Source organism: Pseudonaja textilis, chromosome 10, assembly GCF_049901715.1.
Source record: "Pseudonaja textilis isolate UNSWEBS1 chromosome 10, rPseTex1.2, whole genome shotgun sequence".
Classification (NCBI taxonomy): domain Eukaryota; kingdom Metazoa; phylum Chordata; class Lepidosauria; order Squamata; family Elapidae; genus Pseudonaja; species Pseudonaja textilis.
The window spans coordinates 22,865,391-22,877,496 of NC_141999.1; the positions used below are offsets into that span (position 1 = coordinate 22,865,391).

The 12,106-nt window shown below is 49.7% G+C and overlaps 1 protein-coding gene across 1 annotated transcript; it reads right to left on the minus strand.

Moving 5' to 3' along the window:
• Window positions 1-797: 797 nt before the first annotated feature.
• DMAC2 (distal membrane arm assembly component 2) lies at window positions 798-11,230 on the minus strand. Its single transcript, XM_026715479.2, has 6 exons — window positions 11,200-11,230; window positions 8,668-8,849; window positions 8,106-8,186; window positions 5,781-5,920; window positions 4,291-4,453; window positions 798-1,383 (listed from the first exon to the last, which is right to left on the minus strand). The coding sequence occupies exons 1-6, from the start codon at window positions 11,206-11,208 to the stop codon at window positions 1,197-1,199; spliced, it is 762 nt and encodes a 253-aa protein (XP_026571264.2). The 5' UTR covers window positions 11,209-11,230; the 3' UTR covers window positions 798-1,196.
• Window positions 11,231-12,106: the final 876 nt, after the last annotated feature.

The following is a 12,106-nucleotide window of genomic DNA, read 5'->3' on the forward strand; positions in this document are numbered from 1 at the left end:
GAGGAATTCTGGGAGTTGAAGTCCACAAGCTTTGCTGGCTGAGGAATTCTGGGAGTTGAAGTCCACAAGCTTTGCTGGCTGAGGAATTCTGGGAGTTGAAGTCCACAAGCTTTGCTGGCTGAGGAATTCTGGGAGTTGAAGTCCACAAGCTTTGCTGGCTGAGGAATTCTGGGAGTTGAAGTCCACACGTCTTAAAGTTGCCAAGGTTGGACACCCCTGCTCTAACTGTTGCAGAGGTGATACTCAGCCGGTTCTGGAGAACCGGTAAGTGAAGATGTTGAGTAGTTCGGAGAACAGGCAAATCCCACCTCTGACCGGAGATTTTACAGTATTCTTTCCCCTGCCACGCCCACAGAACCAGTAGTCAAAAAAATTTGAATTCCACCAGTTAAGCGGTTGGTGGGTGTCCGAAAGTCAATTCAGCCTCATGGTCAACTCATAAAACATTTCTATGCCCATTTTAGAGTTGCTAACAGAAAGGGAGGGCGCGGAAAGGAGGTTTGAAAAGAGCAGCACGGCTGCTTGGAAATCGAAAGTGCATTCCATGCATAGTTTTTTCAGAGATTTATAACTAGGGGACTGAAGTTTCTGCCCCGCAAAAAATTAATTGTGGAGAATTTGATTGATGACTCTTGGCTATGGATGTGTCCCGTTGGAGAATATAAATTATGATATACACCCAGGGGGTGGGGAAAACCAGGGTCAAGGGTGACAGTGAATTATGTGTCTCAGAGTCGGCTACACCCAGACAGTGCCAATATATTAACTCCCAAATAAATTCTGTTTAGTTTTGGAAGTTTGGCTCGAGACTCATGTTTTAATTGGGGTAACTGCCAGAATTCTGACACCCATTTGGTAGCAAGTTACATCAAGGGAACCGTTCAACTTTTCAGTTCATTAAATCAAAGGTGCAACCATTCTTCTTTTTTTGAAAAGTGACCTGAATTTCAAGTCATCTCCTTCAAAACGTGGGAAACGAGACACCTTTAAATCGGAAGTCCCTATTTATGATCCCGCTGCCATTAAAAAAAAAAAGAAGAAGAAATGAACTCATTGGGACCCTTCAGACGTTCCTTCGCCTGGCGCCACATCAGTTGTGCCGATTTTTGGCTCAAGACAATTCCCAAGGAGCTCGGTCAGCCACGGTCGGCTTTAAAACCGCGGTGTCCGACGGGAAGAAAATCCAGTTTTGTGATTCAAGTGGAGATCCTGCTGGGCGCGGGGAAAATCCCCTCGTTTCCTCGTTTCTCGGGAGAGTCCGTGTTCTCCCGGTCGTCCATTCCCACGATGTAACACTGGGGCAACATTTCTTCCAGCAGAATCCGAATTAACAGCGGATGAGAAACGGAAGGCAGGTTGGAGACATCCAAGCGTTCCAAATTCCTGCAAGGGAATGAATGAGAGGGTTTTTTTTCATGGCTTCCACGGACCCTCTCCCCTTCCTCGGAAAAGGGTGAGCCTGCCGTTTCCTGATTTAATTTTTTGTTTCTAGCCTGCCTTTGTTTTTCCACAATAGCTCGAGGCGGTAAAGGTACCTAGCAAAATGACTTCTTCCTAATTTCTCTGCAACAACAACCCTGCAAAGCAGGCTGGGCTAAGAAAAAGGAATTGGCCCCAAACCCATCGAGTCAGATTTCATGCCCCAAATGGGATTAGAACTCACAGCTGAGAGGTGGGTTGGGCTGAGGGAGAGGGACTTGCATAAGGACACCAGCTGGCTTTTCTGTCAAAGGCGGGACTACAACTCCCTGCCTCCTGGTGATTGGCCCAAAGTCAACCAGCTGTCTTTCATGGCTAAGGCGGGACTAGAACTTCCTGTCTCCTGGTGATTGGCCCAAAGTCACCCAGCTGTCTTTCATGTCTAAGGCGGGACTAGAACTTCCTGTTTCCTGGTGATTGGCCCAAAGTCACCCAGCTGTCTTTCATGTCTAAGGCGGGACTAGAACTCCCTGTCTCCTGGTGATTGGCCCAAAGTCACCCAGCCAGCTTTCATGCCTAAGGTGGGACTAGAACTCCCTGTCTCCTGGTGATTGGCCCAAAGTCACCCAGCTGTCTTTCATGGCTAAGGCGGGACTAGAACTCCCTGTCTCCTGGTGATTGGCCCAAAGTCACCCAGCTGTCTTTCATGGCTAAGGCGGGACTAGAACTCCCTGTCTCCTGGTGATTGGCCCAAAGTCACCCAGCTGTCTTTCATGTCTAAGGCGGGACTAGAACTCCCTGTCTCCTGGTGATTGGCCCAAAGTCACCCAGCCAGCTTTCATGCCTAAGGTGGGACTAGAACTTCCTGTCTCCTGGTGATTGGCCCAAAGTCACCCAGCTGCCTTTCATGTCTAAGGCGGGACTAGAACTCCCTGTCTCCTGGTGATTGGCCCAAAGTCACCCAGCCAGCTTTCATGTCTAAGGTGGGACTAGAACTCCCTGTCTCCTAGTGACTGGTCCATAGTCCCCCAGCCATCTTTCATGCCTAAGGTGGGACTAGAACTCCCTGTCTCCGGGTGATTGGCCCAAAGTCACCCAGCTGTCTTTCATGTCTAAGGCGGGACTAGAACTTCCTGTCTCCTGGTGATTGGCCCAAAGTCACCCAGCTGTCTTTCATGTCTAAGGCGGGACTAGAACTTCCTGTCTCCTGGTGATTGGCCCAAAGTCACCCAGCTGTCTTTCATGCCTAAGGTGGGACTAGAACTTCCTGTCTCCTGGTGATTGGCCCAAAGTCACCCAGCCAGCTTTCATGCCTAAGGTGGGACTAGAACTCCCTGTCTCCTGGTGATTGGCCCAAAGTCACCCAGCTGGCTTTCATGCCTAAGGCGGGACTAGAACTTCCTGTCTCCTGGTGATTGGCCCAAAGTCACCCAGCTGGCTTTCATGCCTAAGGTGGGACTAGAACTCCCTGTCTCCTGGTGATTGGCCCAAAGTCACCCAGCTGGCTTTATGCCTAAGGTGGGACTAGAACTCCCTGTCTCCTGGTGATTGGCCCAAAGTCACCCAGCTGTCTTTCATGTCTAAGGCGGGACTAGAACTTCCTGTCCCCTGGTGATTGGCCCAAAGTCACCCAGCCAGCTTTCATGCCTAAGGCGGGACTAGAACTCCCTGTCTCCGGGTGATTGGCCCAAAGTCACCCAGCTGTCTTTCATGTCTAAGGCGGGACTAGAACTTCCTGTCTCCTGGTGATTGGCCCAAAGTCACCCAGCTGTCTTTCATGTCTAAGGCGGGACTAGAACTCCCTGTCTCCTGGTGATTGGCCCAAAGTCACCCAGCCAGCTTTCATGCCTAAGGTGGGACTAGAACTCCCTGTCTCCTGGTGATTGGCCCAAAGTCACCCAGCCAGCTTTCATGCCTAAGGTGGGACTAGAACTCCCTGTCTCCTGGTGATTGGCCCAAAGTCACCCAGCCAGCTTTCATGTCTAAGGCGGGACTAGAACTCCCTGTCTCCTGGTGATTGGCCCAAAGTCACCCAGCTGTCTTTCATGTCTAAGGCGAGACTAGAACTCCCTGTCTCCTGGTGATTGGCCCAAAGTCACCCAGCTGGCTTTCATGCCTAATTGGTAATATTTAGCCTCTCCCTCAACTTGATGTTTCTTCCAAAACTTTCAAAAGCCAAATATCAGAGCCCAGCTTGGACTCGTGGTGAAGGTACCAGGCTAGAAGCCAGGAGATGCTGAGTTCTAGTTCTGCCTTAGGTATGAAACTGGCTGGGTAACTTTGGGCCAATCACCAGGAGACGGTGAGTTCTAGTCCTGCCTTAGGTATGAAAGCCCACTGGGTGACTTTGGGCCAATCACCAGGAGACTGGGAGTTCTAGTCCCGCCTTAGACATGAAAGCCCACTGGGTGACTTTGGCCCAATCCCTAGGAGGCTGGGAGTTCTAGTCCCGCCTTTGGTAGAAAAGCCAGCTGGTGTCTTTATGCAAGTCCCTCTACCAACCCACCTCTGAGGGTGAGGAAAACAGGATGAAATTGTGTTGGATATGTCAGCCCCCTCGAGTTATTTGTGAAAATAATAAAAAGGTGGGGTGCAAATAAATAATATAAATCTCCCAGGGGCACCAGACTGTACCCCCTCTGGCTCACAGACTTGAGTTTATGCTGGAAGAATTCAACATCCAAGCGGAGTATGTTGTAGTGGCGGCTAAAGCATGGGTTGGACTACATGACCTCTAACGTTCCCTTCCAACTCAAGGATGCGAGGACTCACGCCACCGTCGACGCCGCCTGGAGAAATTCCAGCTCTGCTTTCCTCTCTTTTCCCAGCCCTGGGGTGAAAGAGACCCTCCTGCTACCCGGCCGCGCTTACTGGAGGTGGTGGAGGCAAGGCAGCCCTTTCTCCGTGATCCGGGAGCAGCCGGCCAAAGACAAGGTCTGCAGGGAGTCCGCAAAGGGGTGCAGCAGGCTCAGGCACCAGTTGTCGACGAGGGGGCATCCGCTCAGGTCCAGGTGCTTCAGACCTTTCAGGTTCGCTGTGGGGAGGGATCCAGGCGGAAAGGAGATTGGGACACGGGCACCAAAACCAACGCACAACCCACCCACCCCCTGAGCCTCCGGGAAACGTCTGCGATGCTTTGCGTTAAGCGGATGAGATATACGAGGCAAAAGTTGCACGTGGCCCCGTCACTCACGTCGGGGAGAAGCGTGAGGTGTAATGAAAGCGGACGGGGCATCGATTGTGCATGTGCGCTACGCCGCCCGGCTAGGGTTGGCGTAGTGGCTGTGGGTGCCGGACGGGGAGGGGAGAGGCCAGCACCTTCAAGTCTAACCACCCGCCCAGCCCGGCTGTGAAAGTTTAGCAAGTGAGGTCTGAGCGCACAGGCGCTGCCGGCCATGGGAAAAAAAACGGGAATCTGCTACGTAAGCGCCCCGAAAAGAAAAGCAAGGTGTAAAATGGATTCATCCAAAGACGGGGAGAGAGAGAGAGAGAGAGAGAGAATGGGGGAGAAGGGAGGGGGAAGGGAGGAGGACCAGGAGGGGAGGAAAGGGGAGGAGGGGTAATGAGGAAGAGGGGAGGGAGTGGAGGAGAGGAGGAAGAGGAGGAGGGGAGGAAGAGGGAGAAGAGGGAACGGAGAGGGGGAAGAGGAGGAGGGGAAATAAGGGAAGGAGGAAGAGGGGTGGATGGGTAGGGGGAGGAGAGGAATAGGGGAGGGGGGGAGGAAAGAAGAAGTGGAGGAACGGGGAGGGGGAGAGGGAGGAGAGGATGGGCAGGGGAAGGGGCAAGAATGAGGAGAAGGAAGGGGGAATATGGGGAGGAGGAGGAAGAGGAGGAAGAGGGGCAGGAGGAAGGAGTGGAATGGAGGTGGGGGGAATATGGGAAGGAGATGGAAGGGGGAGGAGGAAGAGGAAGAGGAGGAGGGGAAGAGGAGGAGGAAGGGGAATACGGGAGGAGGAGGAAGAAGTGGGGAAGGGGGAGGAGGAAGGAGGAGGAGGGGGGAAGAGAAGGGGCAGGTGAAAGGAGGAAGGAGAGGAATGGAGAAGGGGAGAGGGAGGGGAGAGGGAAAGGGAAAGGAGGAAGGAGAGGAATGGGGGAGAGGGAGAAGGAAGGACAGGAGGAGGGAGAGGAGGAGGAAGAGGAGGGCGAGGGGCAGGAGGAAGGAGTGGAATGGCGGTGGAGGGGAAGGGGAGAATATGGGGAGGAGGGGAGGGGGAGGTGAGGAAGGACAGGGGAAGGACAGAAATGGGGAAGGGAGGGAGAGAGAGGGAGGGAGGAGGAAGAGGAGGGAGGAAGGGGGAGGCGGGGGAGGGCTTACTGCCACCCAAACCTTCCTTGGCCCCGAACGGAGGCCGATTCCTCACCAAAGTTTTTCAGGCCGATGTAGCTGATGAAGGTACCGCTGAGATCAATCGCTTCCAAGGACTTCCCACAATAGTCTAGAAAATCCATGTTTTCTGTCTGGTTCGGGTCCGCACGGTACCAATCCATTTGGTCCTGGAAACTAGAGCAAAAGAAACCTTGTTTTTAAGGGGGGGGGAAATAATTTTAAAAGCCCTCCTGGTCTCAACCCCGACGATTCTCGACTCACAGCCCCAACCGAGCCCATAACGTCTGTTCTCCGGTGAGGCGTTTGCTGGCTGAGTTTTGCGTCATTTTTAGGGCTGTTCTTGTCCCAATTTCGATCCCAATTTTGGTCGCTTTTTCGGTGCCCATCGTAACTCTGAACGGTCACTAAATGAATTGTCATTAAGTCGAGGACGACCTGTACTAACAAATTGCAGCCCTCCCGACTTTTTTTTGACTGCTGGGATACGAAACCCACTAGGTCCTGAAGGGGCCACTGAGTAGGCCACGTATTCATGGCTGCCAGTTACATCTGGTGGGGGACGGAAGACGCTAAGCGAAGCAAAGATGCAAAATATGGATGGCTGTTTTATGAATTTGCAGGTGCTCCTCACTTTATAATAGCTCTCTTAGTCATCGTCATCCTCTTTTAACAACCCCATAAGGCCCTGCGCTGTGGAGTCTGGGCAACTGAATGGAGCCGAGTGTTTACTGGCTGGATGCCCTTCCTGTCCCCAGGGCAGAGTTTTGTTTCAGCAGAGAGATTCTCATGGTGCCCAGAGAGAGAAACATCTGCCTCTCCCTAGGATCGAACTCACAGCCTCCTGACTGTGAGGCGAGAGCTCCACCCCTAGGCCACCACACCACTCTTCACCGTTCTCCGAGGGGCCGTTCAAAAGGACAGCGGCACTGAAAAAAAGGGGATTGGTGGCTATTTGTCAGTTGCGATTTTTGTGGCATTCCCCGTGATCATTGCGATCAAAATTCAGACACTTGGCCACTGACTCATCTTTATGACGGTTGCCGTCTCATCCCGGGGCCACATGATCCCCACTTGCGACCTCCCGACCAGCGAAGTCAACGGGGAAGCCAGAGTCGCTTAATAACCGGGTTACTAACTTATCCACCACCGTGATTCGCTTCACAACGGTGGCAAGAAAGCCCGTAAAATGGGGTACAAGTCACTTAACAAAGGTCTCCCTTAACCACAGAACATTTCGGCCTCAATTTGTGGTTGTAAGCAGGGGTTGGGATTCAAATTTTTAAACAACCGGTTCTGTGGGCGTGGCTAGGTAGGCGTGGCCATCTGACTGGGTGGGCGTGGCTTCTTCTTCTTTTTGCAGCATTCCCCTCCCCCCATTTTTTTGCCTGCATTTTCGCTCCCAGGCGGCTTCCCTGAGGCCCAGGAAGGCAAAAAAACCGGAGCGTGTGGGGTCTCTGTGCGGCAGCCCTTTTTCCCTCCCGAGCCTCGGGGAGCGAGGGGGGATCTCTGCACAGCTGATCATCGGAACAGCTGATCGTCAGGAGGGGGAAAAAAAACCGAAATACCTTTAAGGAATGATAGGGCAGAGAAGAACGCAGTCAGCGACGTCGAACATGCACGCAATGTTGCGCCTGCGCGATAAGGACTGACTGGGAGGGGAGGGCGGAGAGGGGCGGGGCCAGCCAGGGGCACTATTTGCCGGTTCTCCGAACTGTGCAGAATCATAACAGCCAGTTCTATAGAACCGGCCCAAACCGGTAGAATCCCAATCCCCTAGTTGAAAGGTCCAGGAATACCTGTATTTATACTCCGCCTGCATTGTTTGTCGGGATTCTGGGAGTTACTCCAATTAAATCATCAGCCTTGAGCCACACTCTCAAAACTAAAAAGAAGATTTACTTGAAGGTAACCTTCTACCTCCGGCATTTACCTGGGCGTAGCCAACTTTGAGATATGTAATTCACTGTTATTCTTGACCCTGCTTTTCCCACCCTCCCACCCCTCTGGGTGTATCATCCAATGAAAAACGTCCATAGTCAAGAGTCATCAATCATGCTCTCCAATTAGATTTTTGCCTGGCAGAAGCTTCAGTCATCTAATCAGTAAGTGAAGAAAATATGAATGGAATGTCCTTTCGATTCCACACTGCCGCCTGCTCTTTGAAACTCCCACCACCCCCTTTCTTTCTGTTGTCAACTATAAAACGTGTATACAAAATGTTTTATGAGTTGACATTGTTTTTACAACCTTCTCTCCTGAAAGAGTTGAAGTTAGGTTGGCCAGCTAATTTTAAGACCACAAATATTGTGGTCAAGTGGGAATCCAGGTATCTGTGGACAAAAATAGGCATCGCACATACCGGATCCCTCCGTGCAGCTTCAGGACGAAGATGGCGGCTGCGATGTCATTGCCATAACGCTGGTGTAGGTCAGCATCGTACCTGTGAGGGGAAACGATTTAAAAAAACCCTTGAGAAATTAATTCTCTTCGGTTATGGAAGACTTCCGTGTGTCATGAGTGGACTTCAATTCCCAGAATTCGCTAGCCAACATGAAGATTCAGACTTCAATTCCCAGAGTTCCCCAGTCAACACATTTAAAAAAGCATAGACTTCAATTCCCAGAGTTCCCCAGTCAAAGATGCAAGGACTTCAATTCCCAGAGTTCCCCAGTCAAAGATGCAAGGACTTCAGTTCCCAGAGTTCCCCAGCCAGCATGGACTTCAATTCCCAGAGTTCCCCAGTCAAAGATGCAAGGACTTCAATTCCCAGAATTCCCCAGCCAGCATGGACTTCAATTCCCAGAGTTCCCTAGCCACCATGCTGGAATCTACTCCATCTCTGTCCAATGCAGGAATCTATTACTACAGCAAGAATTACAGGGCGATTCTTACAGTTCCCCTCTCTTCCCAGATACACCTACTTGTTTCCTTTCTCCATTTTCCATCTCTTAAACTTCTGGCTGATTTCAACAATGGTTTCAATGTCGTGGAAGCGGTTGGAGAGATACTGAAATATTCTATTTTTCCAGGGATTTGAAGAAAGACCTTCGGAAGTGCTGCTGAACCGAGAGTATAAGGAGGTCAAAAGTTTTCTGTGCCGGAGCTGGAGAGAGAACGAAGCCGAGGCAATATTTTCTACAAAGAAGGAAACTCTTCTGGCTTGAGCTAAGAAGTGGCAGGAAAGTTGGTTAGGTTTTCTCAAGTCACACCTCCTGCAGGTCGCTAAACCTCGTTACAGGTTGTCCTCGACTTACGACCAAAGTTGGGAACCACAATTTCCATTGCTAAGCCAAGCAGCTCTTCGGTGAGTTGTGTCTGATTTTACAACCATTTTTGCCCCTGCGATTAAGCATATTGCTGCCGTTGAGTGAATCAGGCAGTCCTTAAGCGAATTCATTGACTTTGCTGGTTGGAAGCCAGCTGGGAAGGTCGCGAATGGGGAAATTCCATGCTCCCAGGACGGAGCAACTGTCGTAAGTACATGCCAGTTGCCAGGCAAGCTCAATTGGGGGGGGTCAATGGGGGGGAGGCAGATTCACTTAACCACGGTATGATTTGCTTAAAGGATGGGCGATTCGGTTAACGGCCACAGCAAAAATAGTTTTTGGGAGTGGGAGAATATTTGTAGCTCAGGGTTGAAATGAGGGATCCTTGGTGCTTGCTTGTTTTCTTGCAGACATTTCATGACCCAACTAGGTAACATCATCAGTGCTAGAAGGGAGTGGGGTTTGAAGGAGGAGGAGGAGGAGGAGGAGGACTGTGTGCTCCTTGGTTCTCTGGGCTTGCTTGTTTTCTTGCAGACGTTCCTTTACCAAACTAGGTAACATCATCAGTGCTAGATGTGAGTGGGATTTCCTCTTATTTTATCATCAGGAACCCCCAAGATCACTCCCACCAACATGGGCAGGGATGCTAGATACAAAATGTCAGCAAACTCCATTCCCTACTAGCACTGATGGCGTTACTTAGTTGGGTTATGAAATGTCTGCAAGAAAACAAGGAAGCTCAGAGGATCCCTCAAAAACAGTTGTAATATTGGTCACAGTCATACGTGAGACTGAACAACTGCATCACTTGGGATGGAAGTCTCAGTCACAATTGTGGTTGAAAGTCAAGGACTACCTGTATCCTGCAACAGGAGGGTTTTGTGCTTGAGGATAAAGGACACAGCCCAACTACAAATCGGACCCAACCCTGCCTGGTTTCAGGCAAACGCTGCCCTTGGCTTTGACAGTGAATTTTCCTCGAATTAACAGCACCACCAGCTGGTCAGCATTTTTAGCTACACAGCAAGTAAATGTCTATGGACATTCTCAGTCAATCCAGGTCACGGTTGTCCCAAAAGTACTTTTTTCTAAAGGCAACTAAACTAGACTTTGTTTTTTCTTTAAAAACGTTGTTTCTCATCCAAGAAGTTTCAGATCTGAAGAAAGCAAGTTCGGACCAGAGGTGGTATTCAGCAGGTTCTGACCAGTACTGGACTAGTAGTGGAAATTTTGAGTAGTTCGGAGAACCGGTAGAAGAAATTTTGAGTAGTTCGTAGAACCAGTAGCAGATTTGTTTTGTAGCTCTAAATCCACACACCCCCACATCTCTTCTCTGCCTCCCCAGTCCCAGCTGAAAAGGGTCTCTCCTTTTATTGCCCTGCACAGGAGAATGGGGCTGGAAAGCAGGTTAGTGGGGTGGGGAGGGAAGGGGGATTTTGCAGTATCCTTCCCCTGCCATGCCCACCAAGCCATGCCCACCAAACCAGTAGTAAAATTTTTTGAATCCCACCACTGGTTGGGACCATTTTCCACACTTATGGCCATTGAGGTATCCTTATGGTCCCGTGACGCAAATTCAAGACACTTGGCAACCGACTCCTATTTATGAGGGTAGCCGTGTCCTCAGGGTCAAGTGATCGATCCCCTTTTGTGGACCTTCCAACAAGCAAAATCAATGGGGAAGCCCAATCCACTTAATGACCGAGTTAGTAACCTTAACAACTGCAGTGATTCACCTGTGCAACAGAGAAATCCACTTAACAACGGTCTTACTCAGCAACAGAAATTGGGGGCTCGATTGTGGTCGTATGTCGAGGACTACCTGTATTTTCAAGAGGCAAAGCTCTTTTGCAAAGGTAAACGTGTCCCCCCCCGCCCCCCGAATTCAGGGAATAGATGTGCAGCTCCATGCACTCGGGAGGCTTGAGTTCTGAGGCAACACACATGCACAGATACATAAATAAGGGCAAAATAAATATCTAATAATGCAAAATATCTGTGAACAAGGCGGGAGGGGAGCTAAAGGAGAGGTTTGACAGCTTTGGGGGTCATTTCGCTCATAAAACCTTCATTGCCCTTCGTCGAAAACCGAAGTATCGAGTTCGAATCCGGTCTATTTCTGCTGAAATCGGTTTGCCACGAAAAGCAAAGAAAAAAGAAAAAGAAATCTCACTATAAACTACTCACCAGCGCCATATTTAATCGCGTCACGTGACTCCCGCCGGCTCAAGATGGCCGAAAGGACCTGACTGGCTGAGAATGCGCGTGTGCGTATTTTCGGGCATGCTCAGTAGCGAGAAATGAAACTCCTTTCCTTGCCCTTACTTGGCATTAGCGCCTCTTTGTGGCATAATATTTGAATTATTTCAATATTGGCATTCAAGTAGCATTTGAAAACGAAAAGACAGTCCTTGATAATGATAATAATAATAAAAAAGATAAGTGCAACAATTAAAGAAATGTACGGTTCTAGTTACACTAAATCAAGGGTCTTCGAACTTGGCAAGTTTAAGACTTTTAGACTTCAACTCCCAGAATTCCTGAGCTAACATGACTGGAAGAGGAATTCTGGGAGTTGAAGTCCACAAGTCTTAAAGCTGTTAAGTTTGAAGCCCCCTCCACTAAATGGTTTATCACCAAATACATTGGTCCCCGTTGAAATCTGCGAATATTCTGCAGTAGTTCGAAGGTTGATGAAAGTTTTTTTTTTCCATGCAAGGAAAACATTCTGCACATGGTCAGAGGTACTGTTTTCTTTGGGTAATTGCCCAAGCTATTAGCTCTCCTAAACTCCCTGGGAAAGTCATCATCATGTGATGTGGGGACACCAAAACCACCTTAAACACATGTCAGTTGCCAAACACCAAAATTCTGATCAGGGGACCATGGGGATTCTGTGACGGTCATAAATGCGAGGATCAGTCATAATCCATGTTTTTTTTTTCAGTGCTGTTGTAACTTCAGACGGTCACTAAAGGAACGGTTGTACATTGAGGGCTACCTGTATACAGGTAATCCTCGACTTACAACCACAATTGAGCCCAAATAATATATAATATATAAAATAATATATAAAATAATATGAGCCCATCAG

Excerpts from the sequence above, each read along its gene's own strand:
- DMAC2 (XM_026715479.2), bottom strand. Across the intron at positions 4,454-5,780 it reads CATCGGCCTGAAAAACTTTG|CGAACCTGAAAGGTCTGAAG; the intron begins GTGAGGAATCGG and ends CCCTCCCCACAG. Across the intron at positions 1,384-4,290 it reads CCTTGCCTCCACCACCTCCA|GAATTTGGAACGCTTGGATG; the intron begins GTAAGCGCGGCC and ends ATTCCCTTGCAG.